The sequence below is a fragment of the Zingiber officinale genome, chromosome 1A (assembly GCF_018446385.1).
Source record: "Zingiber officinale cultivar Zhangliang chromosome 1A, Zo_v1.1, whole genome shotgun sequence".
Lineage (NCBI taxonomy): Eukaryota > Viridiplantae > Streptophyta > Magnoliopsida > Zingiberales > Zingiberaceae > Zingiber > Zingiber officinale.
In genome coordinates, this window is record NC_055987.1 from 137,414,083 (window position 1) to 137,436,014 (window position 21,932).

At 39.8% G+C, this 21,932-nt stretch overlaps 3 protein-coding genes across 3 annotated transcripts; 1 reads left to right on the top strand and 2 right to left on the bottom strand.

The window, feature by feature from the left end:
- The first annotated feature begins 4,568 nt into the window (after positions 1 to 4,568).
- LOC122034798 (uclacyanin 1-like) lies at positions 4,569 to 5,509 on the top strand. The gene is made up of 2 exons (XM_042594155.1): positions 4,569 to 4,847; positions 4,954 to 5,509. The coding sequence occupies exons 1-2, from the start codon at positions 4,682 to 4,684 to the stop codon at positions 5,406 to 5,408; spliced, it is 621 nt and encodes a 206-aa protein (XP_042450089.1). The 5' UTR covers positions 4,569 to 4,681; the 3' UTR covers positions 5,409 to 5,509.
- A 676-nt stretch (positions 5,510 to 6,185) lies between these two features.
- Positions 6,186 to 11,785, bottom strand: LOC122034779 (protein FAR1-RELATED SEQUENCE 12-like). The gene is made up of 3 exons (XM_042594135.1): positions 11,638 to 11,785; positions 9,570 to 9,852; positions 6,186 to 9,086 (listed from the first exon to the last, which is right to left on the bottom strand). The coding sequence occupies exons 2-3, from the start codon at positions 9,813 to 9,815 to the stop codon at positions 6,711 to 6,713; spliced, it is 2,622 nt and encodes an 873-aa protein (XP_042450069.1). The 5' UTR covers positions 9,816 to 9,852; positions 11,638 to 11,785; the 3' UTR covers positions 6,186 to 6,710.
- Positions 11,786 to 12,278: 493 nt separating this feature from the next.
- On the bottom strand, positions 12,279 to 14,786 carry LOC122034788 (probable indole-3-acetic acid-amido synthetase GH3.1). Its single transcript, XM_042594145.1, has 3 exons — positions 14,286 to 14,786; positions 13,243 to 14,150; positions 12,279 to 13,148 (listed from the first exon to the last, which is right to left on the bottom strand). Exons 1-3 carry the CDS (start codon positions 14,624 to 14,626, stop codon positions 12,538 to 12,540), a joined length of 1,860 nt encoding a protein of 619 aa, XP_042450079.1. The 5' UTR covers positions 14,627 to 14,786; the 3' UTR covers positions 12,279 to 12,537.
- Between the last annotated feature and the right edge of the window lie 7,146 nt (positions 14,787 to 21,932).

The window sequence follows — 21,932 nt, forward strand, 5'->3', positions numbered from 1 at the left end:
CCACGAAGTGCATGGTCATGCCCAAATGAGTCAATATAGGATATTGAGCTCATTTGATTTAGTGAGTCTACTTGGAGTTCAAGATTTAGATTGGTCAGAGGATGACACGGTCTATGCCTCACATTGATCAATCTAGATGTCTAGGATAGAAGGACACTTGTCATATATTGTGAGGAGTCACAATTAGTAGTCACAAGGTGATGTTGGATCTCAACATTTCTTGTAACTTGGGTAGCAATGATGTATTGCTAGATGCCGCTCATTGCTTATGTTTTTAAAGGAGTTTAGAAACATTGCCAACGTTACAAGAACCTATTGGGTCACACACAAAGAACAAGTGGATGGAGATTAGGTTCATATGATGAACCAATTGGATTCGGATTGATTTAAATTAAACTTATTGAGTTAGACTCAATTAGATTCAATTGTTGAATAAGTCTAATTTAAATTTGATTCATTAAGTCAATGTATATTAATGAATTGAGATTCATTAGATTGAAATTGGCTTGAATCAAAGAATGAATTCAACTCAACATGGAAGAGATTTGGTCAATTTTGACTTGACCAAAATGGGAAGTTGAAATATCAAGTTTGACTTGATGAATTGCCACTTCATGGAGGATGACTCATCCTACATGGCAGCCACATCATCTCCACCTCATGAGGTGTGCCACCTCATGGAGGTTACACCTCCCATTCCATTTAATGTGGTTGGCCACATTAAATGGGGAGGTTACATGTGTGTGGCCGGCCACACTAATGGTGTAGGAGGTTTCATTTTGTGTCATTCAAGTGGTGTTGAATGCTTCTCCTTCCTCCTAGCTCTCTTCCTCCTTTCTCTTGCTGTTGCCGTGAGCTTTCATGGAGGGAGAAGGTGTATGAGTTGTGTTCCAAGAAAAGGGTGAAGTGAAGGTCACAAAGGAGGGTACCTAGAGGATTATGTGAGATCCCTTTTCTTTCTCTCCTTTCTCTCCTTTTAAATCTTACCCGAGAGCCCTAGAAAGTGCTAGCACACTTGGGTGCTCTCTTCTCCATCCTTGTGTGTTAGAGAACACACCTTGTTCGTGTGGATATCACTAGAGAGTTGTCTACGTTGACAACTTCGAGATCCGACGTACCGTTGGACGAGCGGGATTTGCGAGGGCACGCTTCGAAGGTAAAATGTTTTTCCTTTGTAGATCTACTGAAGATTGTAGTTTAAAACTCGTACTCGTGTTTTCGGAAAGTTTTCTTCGCACGAGATCCAATGGCTAGGGTGATTCGGGGTTTCCGCGACGTGAAAACACGATTTTCGCGGCCCGAAAAACCCAACAAGTTTTTACCTAGTCGAAGGCGCCTTCAAGTGATTGAAGGCGCCTTCTAGGCGCCTTCCACCAGAAAGGCGCGAGGGCGCCTTCAATCCACTTGAAGGTGCCTTCAGCAGCTACTATCGAGCTCCAAGTCTTCTCCTTTGGTTCTTCCGCTGCTCCGCTCGCTTGGATGATTTTGGCCAACAGGAATAGGGTTCACTCGAACCCATTTTCCGGCCTTCTCCTCGAGCAGTCTTCCTCCCCGGCTTCTCGTCCCTCAGACTTCCGCGCGCGTCCTTCTCATCTGCCGGTGTACTCTTCCGCCGCACCTCGTCCCTCGGATGCACCGAGCCCGTCGACTCTCTTCTCGTGCCATCCTTCTCACTAGCTGTGTCTTCCGCTCGACTTCTTGTGTTCCTAAGCTCCTGTACACTTAGACACAATGATCAAATACACAGGACCTAACTTAACTTGATTGATCACATCAAAACTACTACGGAGTACCAACAACATATACTATATCCTTTGAGCATCTAAAATTTTATATTTTTTAAATTTTTTTAGTTTTAACACTATAATCCAACCTCTAAACCCTAAAGGTAAAATCTAATTAGCTTAACCCCAGAGCTAAAATAAATAAACAAAATAAATACTATTAGGCACCTTGAATATATATCTCGTGAGCATCTAATTTTTTTTTTTTTTTAGTTTGAACACTATAACCTAACCCCTAAACTCTAAAGGTAAAATTTAATTAACTTAAACATGAAGCTAAAAAAATAAACAAAAAATGCTACTAAAATGAATTTAGGCATCTGGAATAATTCAGGTGCCTAAATTCATTTTACCACTCATCTGATGTCCAAGAGAGAAAAAAAGTGGCATTAACCCAAATTGAAAAATCAACCATCAATTAACTTGAAGAATATTTATGTAGTTTAACTGATGTGGTGGATATAGGTAGCCTTTATGTGGTGCCACTGAGTCAATGAGAAATCAAGTTGATCTAAAAGTCAAGTTGAGTTGTAAGTTGGGGATTAGCTTTGGTCAAGTTGGACCTGAGGCAGTTCAAACTCTTCACCCAACTCTCTCAACTTGGTCATGTCTGACTCCCTCAGCTTAGCCATGCTTGACTCCTGCAACTTGGTCACACTCAACTCACTCAGCTCGGCCACGCCTTACTCCCTTAGCTTGCCCACATTCGACTCCTTCAACTCGACTCTCTCCACATACCTTCGAATGTTGTCGCTGACCCCTATTGTGGAAAACATGGGTATCATGATAAGTAAAGGACGTGGAACAATTGGGAGGATGGATGAAAGTACGTGGGCCCACGTGACAGCCCCATGCCTTGAACGTGGGGTTCATGCCTCTTAGGAGATGGTATAAAAGAGAGTTCGGTTTTGCTACCATAGATGTGTGCACATCTTGTATCTCAGACTCTTACTTTCTAAGGTTCTTTGTTAGCCAGCCTATTGTTAACTTGAGCGTCAAAGTGGTCACGTCAAGACCCGTTTTGACGCTCATTCTAATCTCTTACTAAGTGTTTTAGAGATACCAAGAGCTTACTTCGCCACCGAACCATTAGGAAACCTTTTGACAACAAGAATGACTCATCTATCCGCGATCTCATACAGGAACATTAACCTTAAGGGTACGTTTGGTTCAAGTTATCATGCATAACCTTGGTTATGTTATTACCAGATAATCATATAACCAAGGTTATCGGAAATAAAACATAACCAAATATTTTTTTTATTTTTATATTTTTTATTTTGTTTTTTAATGTTTTTAAATTTTTTATTTTTTAAAGTTTTTTTTATTTTTTTTACTTTTTTTTTTTCAGGTTTTTTTTTTAGGGTTTTTAACATTTTCTATTTTTTAATGTTTTTTAACATTGTTTATTATTTTTTAATTTTTAAAATTTTTTACGTTTTTCTATTTTTTTATATTTTTATGTTTTTTTGTATTTTTTTAATTTTTTAATGTTTTTCCTATTTTTTAATATTTTTATGTTTTTTTTTGTATTTTTTAAAATTTTTAATGTTTTTTCTATTTTTTATTTTTTAAAAGTTTTTTTACCATTTTTTATTTTTTTTTTATTATTTTTAATGATTTTTTTATTTTTAAAAATTGTTTTGCGTTTTTTTTTATTATTTTTTTTATTTTTCATTTTTTCTTTACATTTTTTTTTCATGTTTTTTCTTATCGGAGGGTATTTTTGGTAAAAAAAAATTCGTTAACCCCGGAATCAACAAAAACCTTAGTTTTATGAGGTTTTCCGATTCCGGGCTACATGACCCTTTTGCTGATGTGTCGGACATGGAACATTACTTGGGAATTATCGAATACCTAAACCAAATAAATTTTTTGTTGATAACCTTGGATGGATAACCAAGGTTATCAAGAATAACCCCGAACCAAACGTACCCTAAGGGTTTTCAAATCCTAACAAGGAAGAACTAATATGAATTTAAATACTTGACTCCGAATATCAAGTAGGCCACAACATAAGAGGGATTTTTTTGATAATCTAATTATCTAGTTATTTGAACCGACTAATTCTAAAGGTGACTGATCCGATCCTATAAAATTTTTCTACCTATCAATAGGGTAAATTGGGAAGCATTTATGGAGGCTCATTTAGATGATCATCATTCTTAGGTCCGCTTTTCATTGGAGAGAAAAATTCACTACGGTGCAGTAATTATCTATTGGAGGGTCTAACTATCGTAAGATTGTCCTGCCGACTATATTTTATTACTCTTGAACATATATAATATGTTGATTTTAAGAGAAATAACCTAAACAAGTAGTGGATTGAAGAAACAACTATTTGTTGAGCTTGCAATGAAAGACTCGAAGAAACTAAATTATACGAAAGAGAGTCACTGTGACAGAATCCTAATAATCACTCCCAACATTGGCATTAGATTTTAAGAATTTTAAGAACAGTCGTCAGTTGTCGCTACCAAGCATCTTGCTTCCAATGATCACTTCGTTTATTGCAAGTGCAGTGTAGCTGTTGTTAGAGCATCGTTAATACCAACTTCACATGCAATCACTCCCCTTTTCGATTTATTTATCCAATCCAAACTACTCTACTACTGGGTGCCACATGGCCTGTATCCTGGCAAGATCATAAAATCTTGCTAGTTTTTGAAGGTGCCACAATATTATAGTCAACATAAACTCGAGTTAATTTGAAAGATCGATCTACCAAATCCAAATGTCTTTCACCCAAACCACTTGATTGAATAAATTGAAGACGTTTATTTATACACCCCACATTACTTCAAGGTATTCTGCAGCTTGAAGCGGAACCATCTCTCATCTGCTCATTTGATCACTTTTCGACCCCCCCTTCTTAACCTTCGCAGGAGAGAACAGGGATGGCGCCGTGCAAAGTTGCTTTCAGTATGATGACTATGGCAGTGCTCCTTCAAGCAGCAAGCTGTGCAACGTATAATGTCGGAGGTCTCAATGGCGGCTGGGACTTGAGCACAGATTTGCAGACATGGGCGTCGACGCAGACATTTGTGCCTGGCGATTCTTTAGGTACTAATTACTTTGGATAAAATACAATCAATTTTCTTGTCTGCTTAGTCCGGATTGTGTGCATCTGATATTGCCTAATTTGAAGTGTAACTTAATTTTTGGGCAGTTTTCAAGTATGCGCCATTCCACGACGTCGCAGAGGTGACGAAAGCTGGATACGATTCTTGCAGCGCGAGTAATGCGATCCAGTCATATGCAGACGGTAACAGCGTCGTGAAGCTTTCAGCTCTCGGAAAGCGTTTCTTCATCTGTGGAATCACCGGCCACTGCAGCGGCGGGATGAAGCTGGAAGTCGACGTTGTCTCCGCTGCGGCATTGACTCCGCCTGCCGCCGCAGCGCCACCGGCTCCGGCCACATCTCAAGCGCCTTTTGCTCCTCCCTTGCTCGGCATAGAACCAAGCCCGACGTCATTTACAGAACCACCAGTCGGAGACTTGGGTTTAGACCTCGTGGCTCCGGCTGCTCCGCCACACCAGCAATCTGCGGCGCATGGGCCTGGCCTCCGGCTGTTTACGGTGGTGAGCCTAGTCGTGGCGTTTCTGTGGGCTTGGGCTCTGTAATTGCTCGATTTCTACGACAAATCTATTCGGCTATTTCCTTTGCAGTTTGGTTTCATGTCATTGCTGTTTGACAGTAAAAACAAATTTCTCTTGGGCTATAATATCTATTCCTTCTTTATTTTATTTCATTCTTAAAGAATTTTTTTCTTTAAATCGATTTAATAAGAACGAGCAAAGCTAGCAATCGAGTGAGTTACTCTATTAAAAGGATCATATGAACCACCGGGATCAAATAACCAGAAAAGTTGAACAGACGGAATCAGAACAAACAAAACGAACGAGCCTAAATAAAGAGACTGATCAACTCATTATCTGCTACTTGGAAAATTATTTTACAATTGTGAAAACTAATTCCACATAGATTATTTATGCCAATTTTACAAATAAAATGGTTCAATTATTATATTCCGTGAACCACACTAATATACACATTGCTACATTTTATCCTCTAGAAATTTTGTTCCTGCAAAGTAATTATTTTATTTCATATCAGTTATTTTCCATTAATGTTGTATTTATGGAGACAATGTTAATTATTCTAACTACATTAAAGATTGTAGGATTATAATGGGATAATCGTTTCCCCGTAATAACTCGCGTTCCCATAAAATTGCCTGGAAACTAAACCAAACGCAAAAGAAGATGATCCCATGCGAGTCCCACAAAACATTCCACGAATGAAACGCACCTGCAAGCCAGTTTCAAGTCGGTCTAAGCTTCCAAACTTCATGCCCAATTTACGTGCTGGCCGATAATTCACCTAATCACAGAATGAAATACATTAACTGATTCATCACCATTTAAAAAACAAACAAAATAGACATTCTCTCTTTACATAGTGTTATGTAATTGTCTTGAATTTTCTTTTACAAATTGCATGTACAAACTACACCAGATAGAATTCAGGTGATCTTGTGGATATCCAAATGTGTCCACCTTTACCACTATTGAATTTCCACTCTCCCCAGTCAGCACTTGGACGGCAAATGCCATCAACACTTTTTTTTTTGAATGGGTGGACTAGAAGGATCACAAAGCCAGGTGAGAAACCCATTGTTCTGAAATAGATAATATCTTAACGGCACGACATGGATAAATATGCTTCACGTATATAAGAACATAATTGCACAATCAACAGAAAGTTAAGTTCATAACGTGGAACAAAGACCAAAGACCACATGATTCAGGCCCTAAACTTCAACGTTAACAAAACTTTGGTAAACCAAGACTGAGGAAAGATGATGTGCTCTACCTGGATTGTGAACGATTGGTCATCCTAAAAAAATGCTTAGTTGATCCTTTCTACCTCAGACTCTCAGCGACTACACTTTCAACTGGATTTTGCAGTTGAGTGCATGAAACCGAAACCATGCCAGGCATCTCCAAGGATCTAGCTTGTAGGATTTGGTTTACCTGATTACTGAGCACATCTATATGGTTATCAAGAAACAGAAAAGAATCAGAACTTTTAGCTGCTACTGCTGCTAGAATACTGAAAATGCGGCATAGGGAGCTATAATGTTTCCCCAGTAGTGATTGAGGATCTCCATCAAATGAGAATGGAAACTCTTCACTAAAACATCTGGCCTTTGCATCCTTCCTCCACCTCTTCAATACATATTGCGGTGGAAGTTCTTTGATGTTCCGAGTATCTAGCACTTTTAGAACATGACAACATTGTATACCAAGAAACTCAAACTTTTTACAACTGCAATTCACAGATCCATCTAAAGAATCAAATCTAACTTTATGTTCTTTAGGTTTCTCCTCAACCATAACCTTATATTCAGATACTGTCCCAGTTTCATTGCAACTGAAAAGGACACAATCCATGTATAATTCAAATTCTCTTTCAAACATCTTATAAGCAGCAGGAGTGTAAGCATTTGCAGCTTGTCGCAGCAAACGCATAGAAGGTGGCTTTTGAGTGCTCTGACTAGCATTAACATCAGCTTGTAATTCTCCAAACCTCTTCTCAGATAATATTCTATCATAATGCTCAAAGAAGGACAGGAGTTCTGTTTTATTACCTGAATTTTTCTTTAGCTCATTGCTCATATTTTCCTTCAGTTGGACAGCCTTCATATCACCATAAAATGCTTCTCTTCCGTATACCAAGGCCCATTTCTCTCTTTCTTCAAATAACTTGCACATCCATTTGTTGTCTTTAAGATCATACTTTTCACACATTGTTCCCCATTCTTTTAGAAACTCTTCTTCATCCTCACAATCAAAGAGACATCTGCTGAATTCACTACCTAAAGATCTTGAACCATGGAACACTTGACTTAGCTGTACAACTGCATTTTGGTATATATGCCAAACACAAAACCGATGTTTTGTGGCTGACAATACGACATCTATTGCCTCACTTATCACAGGACAGCGGTCGGTTAAAATTGTCTTTGGCTGCTTTCCACCCATTGCTGTTATGAAACTCTCAAGCAGCCACTTCCAAGATTCTACACTTTCGTCATAAAGTAAAGCAGCACCAAAAAGAACAGTCTGCTTATGATGATTAACTCCAGAAAACAATGCCAGTGGCCTTCCATAACCAAGCACTTTGTAGGATGTGTCAAGGCATACAACATCACCAAAGTAACAGAATTCCATCACAGACTTCGCATCTGCCCAAAAGAAGTTGGTCAAATTTTCTTCCTTGTCAACTTGTATTGCATAGTAGAATGAGGGGCTGTCTTCTTGCTTCTTTTGCAGATACTCCAAGATAGCACCTGCATCACCTATTTGAATAGGTTTTGTTCGTTTTGACCGCAAAGAATTTTTATTATCTGATGGAAGCATGTTACAGTTTTGAGGACTCCCGATCTGCTTGGATGCATCATCATCGGCAGATTCAGAGGCAATGACTGAAACAAAATCTGTACTAATTTCTGCAGTTTGAGATGTCAGGCTATCAGCAGAGGAAGAAGCTTCTAGCTGATGGTTATGAAATGTAACAAACTCAGTTACTTGATATTTTCCAGTTGATGATATTCTAATGACCATGCAAGCAGGACAGCCAGTTCTGAATTCTTTTCTTGGTTTCTTTACCCTTTTTTCTCCCTTTTTCTGCTCGCGAAATCCTTCTCTTGAGCAAACAAACATCCTTCTAGTAATTAGATTTTCTGCACTAATTGTTGCACTCGTTTTACGAACACGGAAGCCCATCCTTCCAGCATATGCACTGTAGAACTCATAGGCTTCATCTTCAGTTTCAAACTCTGGTAGTCTCACAGTGTCATCCACTAAATCTGCTCTTGCAACTCGAGCATTTCGTCTCAGCTTCTTGGCTCTCAATTTGTCAAATGTAGCCACTGTTGCAAGTTGATGGTTATGGTTTGGCATAAATTCTGTGACACGATATTTGCCATTTGATGCAAGCCGGATGGTCATGCATGCTGGGCAGCCAATTCTTGTTACAGGTCGTGGACACTTAGCCTCTTTCTCTCCTTTTTTCTTCTCTCGAAACCCCTCTCTTGAGCAGACAAATGTCCTCTTAGTGATGATATTTTTTGTTGACACTGTTGACTTTGATCGACGCACTATGAAACCTTCGTTCTCAGCATAAGTATTATAGAATTCATATGCGTCATTTTCACTGTCAAACAACATATCAACCCGTGGTAACCATTTTGAAATGATATTGCCCATTTTAGTAGCATCAATACTTGCCATGTCCTGCCATCCAGACAACAAACTGCATTTAGAGTACATCAAATTTTGGATTACAGAATGATGGCTTCTTGAAAGTGACAATGTATAGGAAATAGTAGGATTCATTTTTTTCTATAAAACTGACAACAAAATGCATTGTCAGCAATCTTTATTAGCACTGCCTATGTATAGGAAATAGTAGTATTCATCCAAGTGCTCTTAAGTCAAAGTGATGCTATGGATGGTTGAGTAAAGAGTTAGACGATGTTCACTATTTCATTTTGATTTAACAATTTGTCTTCAGATGAAACATATTAGGACTGCCTATGATGAAGCTTATAAGTAAAACTTATGTAGGGAAAATTTTTATAGTTGGTCATATTGGAACATCACATAGTCACGTAACTTCCAGATGCATATGGAGCAGTTTGTGCGAGAAAAAAAAAAATCTCCATAATCTCATCAAAGTAAACATAAGATAGGCAAAATAATAAAAGGGATAACTACCTTGTCATCAGCCCTTTGAACAAAGGAATGTTCCGATGTTGACATGACAGGTGGTTGTGTAGGCCATGCTGTAGTCGAAGACAATAAGACAAGAGGGCTTGGCCACATTTGAACAAGTGATTGCGTTGTGGATGTACTGCCATCAATTTGTGCAGGTGTGACCGGATGCAAAGGAGCAAACAATACAGTAGGAGTAACAAAAGTACTCTTTTTCCTCTTCCTGTTGCAACCACCAAACACATACATCTTCTCACTGAGACTTTCTTGCAGGCAATACTTCCAACTTGATGCAAGCAACAAAGAACATCAATATTTAGCATGTCATTTATTTCAGTATCATTGTTGACTAAAAATGCGATAAGAAATGAAAAACTATTTGATGAATGATGATATAAGGTTGGAAAAGACAGCAGAAGAAAAGATAATGATTTCAATAATCAGAGACACTAAAACAATGAACAAGAATATGCTTGATCAACTATAACAGCAACCTTCCATAATGTGAAGTCATATAGGTTAAAATGTTCAAAATGCTTTTGAAGAGAACACTCTTAGAACCTATAGCAGAAATTTCAGAAAATGTTTAAAACTTTGAATCCTATTCGATAGGAAAGAATTTGTTGAGGGCATTTGATGGCAGAGCTAAAATGGAATATCATAACTTTCTCCATGAACTCAAGTAATTTCTCTCTGCTTGGCATATTCTTATGTGTCAATCTTATGTTCTTCTTGCCTGATTAATATAACCTCTAAGCCATGTGGGGATATGTTAAAGACACAGAGCTCACTGTCGCAAAACTTCCCATCATCTGTACAAACGTTTGGATATTTTGTTAATCTTTATGAAATTCAAATTATGGGATACAGAATTTAGGTGATAAATTGATCATAGATCTACTTTCACCAAGTGGTTCAAAGTTCCTGATGCAGAATTGACCCAAGAAGACATCCTGAAGATCTCTCGAACTTTAAAAGGCCATAACTTTTGACTCGGGTATTAAAACGATGCATTATTTGACTTACAAAGCTGGTTGAGACCTAGATTTGTTACCGGATGGAACCCGTAACCCTAAATTTTGGATCCGAAAAATATCATTTAGGGCCTGTTAGGAGTCTCCGAACATCTATTTTATTATTTTGGTAATTTCTATTTTTTGGTATTTAGGATATTTTTGGCAGTTCTGTTTAGCTATTTGAGGAATCATCCTCTATTATTGAATAAAGTTTCATTGTTTGGTAAAACCTAGAGAACGACGGGTTTCTCTTTATTTTCTTCGGCTTCTCTTTTTGTTTTCGTCGCAAATCCTCCTTCTCTTCAGCCCACAGGATAATCTATCCAGTCTGAGTCAGTTCCACAACATAAATCTTCAAAGGAATCCAACTCCCACTCTTCCAATTCTCAAGCTCTCTCTTTAGGTATCAAACCATTCAATAATTACTAAAATACTGACCAGTTGATTGTGTGATTTGAAGCTCACATCACCACAAGGCTACTATGAAGATTCAATACCAAAGACTCTAACTTTTGATTATGAGTAATTAAATAAAGCAAAAAAGTTAGGAAAAATTAACTGGAGTTCCCGCTTGACTCAACTATGGTTCGATCCTGACAAAAGTGTACCACCAATTCTGTCGATGAGATTTTAAGATACAACAAGCAAAGAACCTCTTTCCCAAAGAAATAAGGTAAAGGCGAGGGACAAATTAAATGCAATTTCTTTTGTTGTTCACCAAGTTGCTTGTTTAGCTCGTCAAATTCAAAGGGAAAAAGTGAAATCTTATATTCACGCATTGGCGAGTTCATATGTCCACTCTAAAGTAAACCGCAACCCCAATACTCGAAGAACTTTCAGATCTGTGAACAGATATACATTCACTCCTATGCACGGTCATTAACGACAGCAATAAAGACTTCCAGAAGATCCACAAATCCGAAACGATCCAAACATTCGCATAGATGATAAACAAGAGCAAGAACCCTAGCACGGAGAAATGGGATAAAGGTACAGGAAAGAAGAAAACACAGAGATATCCAGAAGATGATCATATTGAAGGGAAAGGGAGGTACCTAGGATCGACACCGGCAGGAGAAGCGGCGGCTGATCGGAGAAGGGCTTGAGAAGGGAGGCAGATCTCTCTCTCTCTCTCTCTCTCTCTCTCTCTCTGCGGATCTGATGAGGACGGATTTCCTGTGTGAAATTCGGACAGGGTACAGACTTACTTTCGCGAAAAGAAGGGATGAACCGATGATGGGACCCACCGGGAGAGAAATCCAGAGATAGCGTGTTGCGTGTCTCTGTTGTGTCCGACCGCGACCGGCGACCCCTTCCCAATTGTCCACGCGGCGCATAGTCTCATCCAATTCAACCAGTCCACGACAATAGACAAGGCCCATTATTAAAGCCCATTAGGCCGTTAACGATGAACATTGGGAAATTTTAAGAAATATCAAACAATGCATGTCATTTCCTTAAACATTAAACACACATTTTTATTACAAAATGTTCTACGGTGAATGCCCTTAAATTAATCGTTACACAAATATACAAATAAGAAAAAGAAATAAGAGAAATCTATAACGATCAAAAATTAAAGCAATAATTATAGGAAGAAATAAAATGACGTTTGTAGGAAGATAAAAGAACATTTGAAATTTAGCCTACAATGCCCTTTCGAGTTACGACGGAGAAATTAGGAAGATAGTTAGCATTCATTAACAAACACACTGTAGCTGTCACAGTTAAATAATACAGACATGTAATTAACGAATTATACAACGAGCTGAAGCTAGCTCTCTACTACTACATCAACAATATATATTACACATGCAGCACCAACGAAATTAAACCATGCAAAAGACGAGAGGAGGAAGAAGTAGAAGAAAGAGAACATATATAACTGATCTCTAATTTTTTTAACTAATCTAAAACATATCGCTAATTAATTAATTAATTAATTAATTAATTAATTAATTAATAGCGTCGAGGAGGATGTTCCACTGCTTGTTGCCCGGCGCCCACTTGGGGCACTTGCGGCTGAAGAACCTGGATCGCACCCGGCCATCGAGCAGCTCCACAACCGGCCCCGCCAGCACACACCGCGGCGCCTTGTACTGGTTGATGGAAGCTCCCTGGCTCAGAGAGAAGTCCATCATCTCGTCGAAGGTACCTTCCTCCACTACCCGAATCTCCAGCGGCCCGATTGACTTGTCGCACACCCGCCCCTGCCGGTACACGCTGTTCAGCTTCTCCTCCACCGCCAGGCAGCAGTCCTCGAGCACCGACGCCGGCACCGCCGGCGCCGTCGTCCCTGGCCCCTGTTCGCGTAGCTCCCAGTAAAGCACGTAGTGCCCCGGAATGCTGCGCGCGTCAGCGTAGCTCGTGTACTCCACTAGCGACGCTCCTAACGGCTCCAGGTGGCTCGCGGCGGCGCTCACGGCGGCGTGCAGCTCCACCTCGTCCGTCTTGTCCGAGTCGATGCTCAGCGCCACGTTCTTCCTCCGTATGAACTTGAACTGCGGCGCCTTGTTTTTGAATCCCACCACCCTCAGAACGTCGCCCACGCGGTAACGGTACAAGCCTGCACCATTAAATATTATCATTTTAACCCTTTTTTTTTGCCGGTTTAATCTGTAGTGCATTCAGTGGTCTAATAATAATGATTAGTGACTTGCCAGCATAAGTGGTGACGACGAGCTCGTACTCCTGGCCGAGCTTGACCTCGACCAGGTCGACCAAGTCACGGTGATCGAAGTCGTCAGTGTTGCAGCAACTGCTGGCGCATGGCACGGGGAGGAATTCGAAGTAGGCCATGGTGGGGATCAAGGTGTAAGCGACGTCATCGGGTTTGCTCAAGGGCTGCAGGTTGAGGCCGAAGTAGCACTCGGAGGAGGCGTACATGGTGCACGTCAGCGGCAGGCCGTCGCTGTAGAAATCGAGTGTGGGGATATACTGCGCCATGGCGCCGGTGACGATGACGTCCACGTACTTGGTGTTGGGCCACAGCCGGGGAATGATGCCCTGCCACGTCTTCCTGCTGCACTCCGACTCGATCAGGTGGGCCAAATCCCCGTCAGGGCGCAGCACACGGCCCACGGCCTCACGCACTGCTCGATCAGTGATCTCGTGGTCGAGCTCGCCAGCGCGGATGTCGCGGCAGAGGCGCGGCCAGTGCTTCTCAAGGAAGCGGATGGCGCGGATGAAGCCGGAAGCGAACACGGCGCCGACGCGGAGGACGTCGGAGCGGTGGAGGAGACCGCAGAGGAGTTGGGCGTACATGCTCTGCCAGGAGTCCGAGCAGAGGATGGCCTCGTTGGGGCTGGTGTAGAGATTATACGGATCGTCTGGGCGGTTGAGGAAGTGGTGGCTCTTGTAGTAGCTTGTTAGGACGGGGCGAGCGACAAGGCCGCCGGGGGTGCAAACCTCCGACTTCACGAACAGTAGGTACATTCCCCTGCCTTTGTCGAGTCTACTCACGAATTGGCTCATCACCGGCATTAGTAGACTATACAGAAGCGAGCGCCGGTTGAGCTCATCCTCTATAGTCGGCATCAGCTTCCGCTCCCCGCCGGATGTCCCCGAGCTTTAATTTCATATATGTGATCACGCCAGTACTAAATTAGTTTCAGCAAGCTGGGTTGGCTTCGAGTTCATATATGTGCTCGATTCATTTTTTGTTTACACTTAATCATTAAGCATATTAATTACGCACTGATACCTTGTAAGGAATTCTGAGATCGGGCGGCCACAGAGGATGGGAGAGGTGTCTCCGTGAGCGATGCGGAGAATGTCGGGCCGGATGTCTTCGTAGGTGACGAGCGGGATGAGGCGCTTAAACGCATCCAGGTCGGCGGCGTCACGGCCGGATAGCCCGTGGCGATGCAAGTACGTGGCGGGGGCGTTCTGGGAGAGGATTTCGAGGAGCACACGCCGTTGGACGACGTCGGCGTTCTCAGTCACGTCGTCGATGAACTCGAGGGCCTTCCGGTGATGATCGGGCACGGCATCGTCGTCGGCCGGGGGGAGAGTGACCGGCATCAGCTTTGGTGCTTCCGGCATGGTGAAATTAAAGCCAAGCAATTGCAGGGGAGAATTTTAATGAGCAGCAGAAACTAGCTGAGAAGGTTCAGCGTTGGGTGCGGAGAGCGTGGGACGGCGATGTCAAGTATTTATAGAGAGGGGGCGAGGCTTGATTCACGGCCGATCACATGTATTTTAACGTATATTGTGGACTCTTATGACTACTTTTCATGTTGTTGCGGTCAAATAATGAACACTCTCTCTGCTTTACAGTACTTTGGTAACAAGTTCAAAATTAAAATATATGTATAATGATGCAAAAGGTGGAACCGCCATGATCCTTAGATTCGGTCCCATATATATTCAGAGGGAGTAAATTATGATTAAGCTAGGTAAGAAGGGTGACTGAGGGTCGAGTGGAATTTAAAGCACAGCAGATCAAGGTTTTACGCCCGTGTACAACTGGCGACCTTCGATCCCTGAATCTTCGTTGCAAATGTTAGGCATCCTTCCCGTTGATTCAGCCTGTGGGGACATAATATATGTATAATGTGAAGCACGCTGTTGGTGTGTGACAATATAGCAAAAGAAAAAAAAAAACCGGCAATATAATTATACACGTCGAACGGTCGAAGCAATATAAATACACACATCGATCAGGAGAGGATCGTTGGAAGGCACTTTGCTCCTGTCGCGTTAAGAAAGTAGTGTGCTTGTCTCCTTTGGGAGTTTATCGTGTGCAAATGAGGTTGATAATAGATGCTCGAGCGTCCCTTTATCTCCTTGTAACAACCAAATTTAGAAACCGATCATCAATTAAATCATATGCATTTTGATTTTTTTGTTTTTATAATTTAGGTGCTCTAGATTTGTCTATTAATATAAGATTTGATTACTGAGAAAGTTGGTGCGCTACATTAGAAGTTGTCGTGCTTCTTGGATCAAAAATTTATTGGACGGATTATGGAGCCGGACCATCTATCATAAAATCTGAATATACAGTGTAAGCTCTTTCGTGTTGGTTCTGGGACAGATTGACGGGAGTCCTGTAGATGAACGTATTCGATCGTCTTTTGCCACTATAAATATACGGTATAAAAAATATTTATAGTTAATCTGTCGTAAATCTTGTCTGGGCTCTTATATATGTTCATTCACCAATCGAGTGTGTTTTGACATTGACATGTTTTGACAATTGACATGATCTTTACTATCCTAGTGAATAGCATTCGCATAGATATATATATATATATATATCTAAAAGGATTAAACCAACTTTGTTTGTGGTGGTGTCATGTAATGTGATTGTTCATTTGGTGCTTCCAGGAAGATTAACTCAAATTAGCATAGGGCGGACCAATAATTAAGGTACTTCTTGTCAAATTTAACCTAATAAGTTGTTTATTAACTAATTAATTGTTAATTTATATTTGCCAATATTAATCTCATGCAAAGCTAGCTTATTCTGTCTCATCTAAAAATTTATCAAAAAATATATTTTTTTTGAGAAAGTATCTTTGTGCATTTTATACACGAATGATCCAGCTGTAAGTTTTTAGCAGGAGAAAAACTTAAGCTTAATTTGCAATGAACTCTGTTAATAGTGTTGAAGAGGCACATTCTATATAAGATATATTAATAGATTTAAGATAGTTGCTCCACACTTTAAGAGTCATGGAGTCTCCGAGTAAGAAATCATTGAAGCGACGGTATCTGTTTGATGCGATATGTAAGAGTTTAATCGAGCTCGCTAACACAAAAGTCATATGATTCCCGTCTTCCTAAAAATCTAGGGGTCCTTCATATGAGCATATATTCCCTGCCGATATAATCTCATTTTTTTTTCTCCATGTAAAAAAGTAATGATTTATTTATTTATTTATTTTGATAAAGATTGAGATAGGATCTCATAATATTTTCTTACTATTTTGTCCAACAGATTTGTTCAGGAAGAAAAAGTAAGTTGCTTTCTGGTGGGGCACTATCCAGAAAAGAACTCCCTATAATATTCACCAAATTAGTCCAGCAAGAAAATTTAAACTACTTTACAAACTCTCATGGAAAGGAATTAAACAGTAGCAGCAGATTTAAGAGAGAGAGTGATATCTAACCGTAAGAGTCAATCTTCAAATGAGAGATTAATTAATGTACCAATTGTTTCTGTAATCTTGATTTGTTGGTTTAACTTTTTCTTTCTTGTTTATACATGGGGCCTGGTTGCATGCCTCCAGGGCTCAAATTATTTGAGGGCAACGTCATTTATGCACAGGAATCATGGCAGTATTGACAAGAATGGAAGAATTGACTTAAAGCAAGGTACTTTAAGGCTGCCCTAGCTTGCGACTATGATATCAACCACACAGAGTTCAAGTTGCAAGGATAAACTTAAAAGCTGCACGGAGTGCTCCTCATTTGTTACTTGTAGTGGAGCAAAAGGTTCGGTGCAAATCCCTGCGCGATCTTTTTCCTTTCAGTAATTATCTAAACAGTACCCATAATTTTGAAAAATATAAATTATAAGCAAATGTATTTTACTATTAAAATTAAAAAAATATCAATTACTGTTAGTTGGAGCAACTTAATTACTTAGAGAAGTATATTAAATTGTTTTTTTTCCATAAGATTAAGTTGGGAAAGGAAACTAATTTATAAGGCTGAAAGTCAATTCAAATTAAATTAGCAATATGTGATGTGGCGGAGATAATGGTGTCACTAGGCAGGGTCTGTGATTAGGTCAACACGACCCTCAATGTGTCCCACTCGAAATGGAACTCAAGTCAACTCAACCCGAATCAATTTGTCACATCCCGGTTAAACCTAATATGTAAGATACATCTTAACTTGCCTTCTATTTTTTTTTCCCAAGTCTTTCCAACCTTTGCCGCTTGGAGAGCAACATCCGAGTCCCAACGACACCCTGAAACTAGAAGCTGACTTGACATAAGCTAATCCGATAGAAGCTGATTGGGTAGAACTGACTCGACAGAAGCCTATGTATCCAACATAGGCTTACTTGACTGTCACCAATATGACGATATGACATACGTCCTACTTACCGAAAGAGCTCGACTGCGGATAACTTCATCAATTTGTTTTCCTTGAGAGTGGAGCCCGGAATGATCACGTAGTTGTTGGGCGCGTTAATTCCACACATAAGGTTCTGCATGAAATAGGAGCTAATAAGGTCTTTTTATTGCACCTGGCCCCTTAGAATCTTTTACTCTGACTCCGTGACTCGTGGTTTAGACGATCGGGCAACCAGCGGTGTGCACGATTCATGCTTATCCGTATTATAATTTCTCATTAAAGAAATTAATGTCATATTTAGTGATTCCTCTCTTGATACGTTCCCTCCCTGTGAAGGATTCACGTGGCCGAACCCAAGCCAGCTCCAAATCCTTTTTGGCCTTTATGATTTATTTTCCCTTTCTCGATCGATCGCTGACACCATCAGATCAGAGTCACTCAATTCGCTCACCGTCATGTACTCGTCCCGATCGGGGTCTACGGCGACGGTAGGGGCCACGGCTCGCTTCGTCTCCATCCAACTAACGCGAGTGTTTCCTCATTCATAAATCCTTCAATTAATATCCTCCAGGCGATGGCTATCAAATTAAGAGCTGATGCTCCACCTGATTATTTCTAGATTGGACTCGGAGAGCTAGCGAGAGATTGATGCACATTTGCATTCTTCCTCCGCGTCTAATTTGTACGAATATAAATGGTTTAATTACTGAATGCATGAATCAAATATAGTGTTTGGCCTGTGCAAGAAACTCGTCCTCGTGCATGATGGCCAACTTCTGGCGATTGATTTATACTACTCTCTTTACACACTCCGGAACTCGCGGTGATTTTGTCACCGATAGACGGCTTCTGCACCTTCCAGTACTACTCCCACCATCAATTATCAGCAGCTAGCGATTCATCGAACAGAGTCTTTTTCTTTTGTTGTTTGCGAGCAAGTTAAATTCAAAGGGGCTCATAATTGTGTCTCTAGTATAATTCTACAATATGAGCAAACTGATGTTGAAAGCACGTGAGCATGGACGATTAATCTTCTTTCAGGGAATAATAAGTATGTGTCCATTATATTCGTTCGGGTGACGTTTCAACAGTTGCGATTTTGGCAACGTCCATGTGCTCGCCGAGACACAGGGGGTTAACATGTACTTGGCTTGCTCCTTCAAGCGTAGGCGTAGCTATCACAGCCCCAATGCGTGCGTGCGTTTCATTGATGAATGTCCCAGAGCCTTCTACCTGCCTGACAAACCCACACGCCTCGAGCCATGGCCTTGACGTTAAAATAGATACACAGATCCGGTCTTTCTGGTCCTTGTCAGATCTACCCAGATCCATGGTGAGTTAAATGACAATTTTTTTTAAATAAACTATTTATATTTAAAAATTTAATTAAATGGGCATTTTTCCTAAAATGGCCATGAGAATGGTTGGAGGTGTTCAAGCCGCCACCGCCGTCGCCCCTTGGTCACTCTTCAGCATCTCCTTCGTCCCTCACAGCGATTGCTAGCGTTGTGCTCATCGTTGTTCACCTCCTCATCCTCAAGCGCCTCCTCTCCTTCCGTGTTGTCCATGATGAGGAGTTGCGACAAAAGATCGACAGTAGCCATGCTATAGTTGTAGCTGGCAATGATAGTGATATCCGTTTGAACCAAATCTTGCACGAGTACGCCCACAACATGGTGTGTCTAATGGAGGTTGGGAAGAGACAAAGCAAGCAGTGGAGGAGGACGACAACATATACCAAAAGAAGATAGTGAAGATATCGCTACTACTCCTAGGTGAATGACTTGTTCCCCGTGCTCACGTGGTTTGGCGTTGTCACCATTGCAGATGCCAAGCTCGCCTAGGTGAGCAACCAGTTGACGCTGTTGGAAGAATAAAAAAATTATGGAAAAAAATAAACTCTACACAAAAGAGGAGAATAAAAAATATAAACTCAGCCTACTTTTATTGATGGTAAAAGTTACATATTTATAAATTTATTAGACAAGCACTAATCTCAAATATAATGAATTTAGATTTTTTTTTTTTGTCATCACATCATATTCTATCTCCATGAATTCTTATCCTTACCAATAATTTTTACCTCATCATATTTTATCTTTATCTTCTTATCAAAAAAAATATCACATCATCAAATTCTATCTCTATCTTACGAACTCTGATCAATATTGTCACCTCATCATATTTTATCTACAATTAAGTTTAATTTCTAATGCCCCCTCTTAAACTTGATTTTGTGATTCTAAACAAATTTCGTATCTTGATAAAGTCTTCAAATTTGAGAGACTTGATAAAAATATCAACAACTTGATCTTAAGACTTTATATATTCCACTTGCATATCTTTTCTTGTAATACACTCTCTGATATAGTAATCACGTGTATCAATGTGCTTGCTTCTATCATGGAAGAATGAATTTTTTATTAGTGCTATTGCAGATTTACTATCAACTCGAATCTTGGTTGCCTCTTCTTATGGTAAACTTAGCTCATTCAATAAATTTTTGAGCCAAATAGCATAACAAACACACAAGCTCACAACCACGTACTCTGCTTCACAAGTAGAAAGTGTGACAATAGGTTGTTTCTTCAACATCCAAGCGAAAATTATATCTCCCATAAATAACACAAATCCTGTAGTGCTCTTTCTATCATCCATATCTCCACCCCTAATCATTGTCACTATATCCTTCAAGTTTGAAATAATTGGATGTTGAATAAAGCAATCCAAAATCTGTCGTACCTTTGATATAGCACAAAATTCTTTTAGCGATCTTAAGGTGGGTGGTAGTTAGAGCTTCCATATAGCGGCTAACAAGTCCAACAACATAAAGGATATCAGGCATTGTGCACGTCAAGTATCGTAAACTTCTAACCAAGCTCTTGAAAAATGTTGGATCAATTTTTTCTCCTTCATCATGCTTTGATAGCTTGACTCCACATTCTATTGGGGTATTTATGAACTTACTGCTAATCTTAAACTTCTTTAATATCTCTTTTGCATAATCTTCTTGTGAAATGAAGATTTTATCTTCCCTTTGGTTTACTTCAATGCTCAGATAGCATGTCATGAGCCCAATATCAGTCATCTCAAACTCTTTAGTCATCGTTTCTTTAAATTCTCTAAATATACTTGGATTGCTTCCTGTGAAGATCAAGTCATCGACATATAAGCAAAATATCTTTATCCTTATTCCAAATATATAGTGCATATTCATAAGGCATTTGATGAAGTCTTTCTCTTGTAAGTACTTATCTATCAGGATATTCTATGCCCTTGGTGCTTGTTTTAGCCCGTAGAGAACCTCTTTCAATTTTATAACTTTATCTTTTTATCCTTTGAGTTTATAACCTGATAACTGCTGAATATAGACTTCTTCTTCAAGAATTCCATTTAAAAAGTAGATTTTACATACATTTGATGTATTCTCCACTTATTTTGAGCTGCTAAAGCAATGATTAGTCTGACAGTTTCTAATCGAACAATGGGAGCGAATATCTCATCATATTCAATGTCATATCTTTAACTGTAGTCTTTTTCCACCAATCTTTCTTTGTATCTTTCAACTTCTCCTGTAGCATTCTTCTTTATTTTGTATACCCACTTCACACTAATCGTCTTATATCCTTTAGGAAGTGGAATTAACTCCCATGTACCATTCTTCTCTATTGCATTGATTTCTTCATCCATCTCATCTTTCCACTTTTTGCTCTATATAACTTCTTGAAAATCTATAGACTCACAATCGGCAAAGAGACAAAATAGAGTAGTATTATCTTAATTTTTAGTTACCTCATAAAGATCCTGTAAGCTTCTAAAGCATGGTACTCTTTCACTTAAATTTTCACTTGAAGTTGATGCAGATGAATTTCCTCGAGTACTTGATGTTGGTGTTACTAGTAGAGTAGTGGGTTCCTCTCTTGTTTACTCTACCCTTGGTTGCTCTACATCTTCTTCAAAGTATGAGAAGAAGTTGTAATCTTCATTTTAAAATTCCCAATTCCATTCTTCTTATTCATTAATTACAACATCTCGGCTGATAATTGTCTTCTCAGTATCTGATTGTATAGTTTATACCCTTTTGAGTTAGTATCATAGCCAATAAAAATAAACTTCTTACTTTTATCATCCAATTTACTTCTTGCTTCATCAGGCACATGAACGTGAGCTATACTCCCAAAAACTCTTAGATGAGAAATCTCAGCTTTTCTTCTGCTCCATGCTTCTTGTGGTGTCTTGCCCCACACACTTCTTGTTGGCGAACTGTTGGATAAGTATACTATACATGCAACCGCTTCTGGCCAAAGTTCCTTTGATA

Coding starts and splice junctions, on each gene's coding strand:
- LOC122034798 (XM_042594155.1), top strand. CDS start 4,682: ATGGCGCCGTGCAAAGTTGCTTTCAGTATGATGACTATGGCAGTGCTC. Junction 4,848..4,953: donor TGTGCCTGGCGATTCTTTAG/GTACTAATTACT, acceptor ATTTTTGGGCAG/TTTTCAAGTATGCGCCATTC.
- LOC122034779 (XM_042594135.1), bottom strand. CDS start 9,815: ATGTATGTGTTTGGTGGTTGCAACAGGAAGAGGAAAAAGAGTACTTTT. Junction 9,087..9,569: donor TTCAAAGGGCTGATGACAAG/GTAGTTATCCCT, acceptor TCTGGATGGCAG/GACATGGCAAGTATTGATGC.
- LOC122034788 (XM_042594145.1), bottom strand. CDS start 14,626: ATGCCGGAAGCACCAAAGCTGATGCCGGTCACTCTCCCCCCGGCCGAC. Junction 14,151..14,285: donor ATCTCAGAATTCCTTACAAG/GTATCAGTGCGT, acceptor ATGAAATTAAAG/CTCGGGGACATCCGGCGGGG. Junction 13,149..13,242: donor CGTCGTCACCACTTATGCTG/GCAAGTCACTAA, acceptor TTAATGGTGCAG/GCTTGTACCGTTACCGCGTG.